Source organism: Borostomias antarcticus (assembly GCF_949987555.1).
Source record: "Borostomias antarcticus genome assembly, chromosome: 27".
In the NCBI taxonomy this organism is placed as follows: domain Eukaryota; kingdom Metazoa; phylum Chordata; class Actinopteri; order Stomiiformes; family Stomiidae; genus Borostomias; species Borostomias antarcticus.
In genome coordinates, this window is record NC_140260.1 from 6,881,616 (window position 1) to 6,884,115 (window position 2,500).

General features: G+C 42.9%; 3 protein-coding genes across 7 annotated transcripts in view; all 3 read right to left on the bottom strand.

The window, feature by feature from the left end:
• Positions 1-102, bottom strand: part of gon4la (gon-4 like a) — a gene marked incomplete at its 5' end in the record, with an annotated part of 42,514 nt that extends 42,412 nt beyond the window's left edge. Inside the window, one exon of the mRNA XM_084459325.1 lies at positions 70-102. Coding sequence (XP_084315451.1) covers positions 70-102 — 33 coding nt within the window. The remainder of the gene's footprint in view (positions 1-69) is intronic.
• A 1,228-nt stretch (positions 103-1,330) lies between these two features.
• Positions 1,331-2,500, bottom strand: part of LOC311326381 (major histocompatibility complex class I-related gene protein-like) — a 38,147-nt gene continuing 36,977 nt past the window's right edge. For all 3 annotated transcript variants that reach the window (XM_084459272.1, XM_084459273.1, XM_084459271.1), the window contains one exon: positions 1,331-2,500. This exon is cut by the window's right edge and continues 306 nt beyond it. The gene's annotated coding sequence lies outside the window, so the exon portion shown is untranslated.
• The window catches only part of LOC311326379 (major histocompatibility complex class I-related gene protein-like), a 356,702-nt gene continuing 355,571 nt past the window's right edge, over positions 1,370-2,500 (bottom strand). For all 3 annotated transcript variants that reach the window (XM_084459268.1, XM_084459269.1, XM_084459267.1), the window contains one exon: positions 1,370-1,452. The gene's annotated coding sequence lies outside the window, so the exon portion shown is untranslated. The remainder of the gene's footprint in view (positions 1,453-2,500) is intronic.

A 2,500-nucleotide genomic window follows, 5' to 3' on the forward strand; every position in this document is an offset into this window, starting at 1 on the left:
AGCCATCGTTCATGGCGCCCCGGGGACCAAGTCCAATTGTTCAGTCCATGTCTTGGTCAGGGACCGGACTGAAGAGCCTCTCTTCTTCTGCATGTATTTCATGTTGGGTTCTCTTTCACCCTTGTGAACACGGTGAGAACATGCAAACTCCGCACAGAAAGGCCCGGAGACCTTCTTGCTGTGAGGTGACAGTACTAGGTACTGTGCCACTGTGCCACATGTGAGTGATTTGGGGTTCTGCTCAAGGACACTTTGGCACAATGCTGAAGGAGGACAGCTTGGATGGGAGAATATGAGTCAGTCAGAGCTCTTATGTTCCAGATGAATCTGTATCTGTAGCCTCTGTTCCAGTGAGATCAGGTGTCTGAACACAGCAGCGTCCCAAACAGCTTCACTCTGCTGAGCTGAGGGCTTTTATCATTATCATGAAAGAACAGCAGACTGTGTTTCAGGGATAAATGACTCTCATTATTAACTGCTATCAGCTGTGTTGAATTCAGCACCAATAACAACAGTGAGGGAAGAATAGAGGTTGTGGTATTCTGCCCCATTCAAGTATTCTGAGGCTGTGTGTGTGTGTGTGTGTGTGTGTGTGTGTGTGTGTGTGTGTGTGTGTGTGTGTGTGTGTGTGTGTGTGTGTGTGTGTGTGTGTGTGAGAGTGAGAGTGGATTAAAGATATGATTTATAAGATCCAATTGTTGTGGGCTTGTTTGCGATGAAATTAACAATCTCAAATGATATTCTCTGCTGTGTATCTGACCAACAGTAGAATACCACTGTCTACCTGACCAACAGTAGAATACCTCTGTCTTCCCTGAGCAATATTACTGTCTATCCTGTATATCCTGTATATCCTGTACCAATATTACTGTCTATCCTGTATATCCTGTACCAATATTACTGTCTATCCTGTATATCCTATAGCAATATTACTGTCTATCCTGTATATCCTATACTGTACCAATATTACTGTCTGTCTATCCTGTCTCCTCCACTGCTCTAGATCCTTGTCTGGGCTGTGAAGTAAAGACAGAACTCTTGTCCTCTCTGTAGTCAGGGGTTCCCCTGGAGTTTGGGAAGTGGAGGAGTCCTTCATTCATCCTTTGGGAGGTGGGAGAGCCCAACTGTCTGTTAACTGGCTGAAACTCCCCGAGCTCCTTATCAACACAATAAGAAACACAAAATAAACACTCAAGTTGACTTATCAAACCCATTTTATTTCTCAGAGAATACAGAATAACAGAATAAACCTTTAACAGGATGTTGTAGACGAGGGGAAAGAGGAAATCTATTTCTTATAGAACAGAAAATCAAATCTATTTTGATTACTCTGATTTGATTATTTTGAGAAATTAAAATATTCACACATACGATTGGAACCGTAAAATCATTTCACAACACATAATAATAAAAATAAAAAGCAAGAGATCCCACAAGCACATAAAAGACAACCTCTCCCAACATGTTAAAGTTACTAAACAGGTGAATAGTGACGGTAGTTTGTGACGGGTAACGGCTTTACAGGGATGTAGCAGAGCATCACTGAGCTTTACAGAGATGTAGCAGAGCATCACTGAGCTTTACAGAGACGTAGCAGAGCATCAGTGAGCTTTACAGAGATGTAGCAGAGCATCACTGAGCTTTACAGAGATGTAGCAGAGCATCAGTGAGCTTTACAGAGATGTAGCAGAGCATCACTGAGCTTTACAGAGATGTAGCAGAGCATCACTGAGCTTTACAGAGATGTAGCAGAGCATCACTGAGCTTTACAGAGATGTAGCAGAGCATCACTGAGCTTTACAGAGATGTAGCAGAGCATCACTGAGCTTTACAGAGATGTAGCAGAGCATCAGTGAGCTTTACAGAGATGTAGCAGAGCATCACTGAGCTTTACAGAGATGTAGCAGAGCATCACTGAGCTTTACAGAGATGTAGCAGAGCATCACTGAGCTTTACAGAGATGTAGCAGAGCATCAGGGTCCTCTGAGGAGCAGACAGGCATCAGAGAGGGGGGGTCAGCCCAACCCTAACCCCAGCTTGGAGGGAGAGTGGTTCTCCAGAATGAATACATGCTTCTGTAGCCAATCAGAGCTGAGTATTAAACCAAGCCCAGATAGACAGTATCAACGTAATCTCTATGGTCAAACTGTAGGATTCTTCTGTCAGTGTTGAGAGACGGATCAACACAGAGGAATGTGTTCATCTGGACGGACAGACTGGGCTGTGGTCTAAACATGACCGTGACATCATCACCCCGCTCCTGATAGGACAGAGTCAGGTGACCTCATCTGAGAAGACACACCCTACTAAAGATCATATTTACAGTATGACAGCAGGAAGCAGTGCAGAAACAGAGAGAAAACATACTTGATAAACCAGGAAAATAAATGTATTTTTCTATATATTTGAAAGAAAGAAATGGCATATTTGCTTGTGTCACTTGTGTTTGCAAACTACAAATCCTCAGATCAAATTGAAATATAATTTCTATCAAATTATG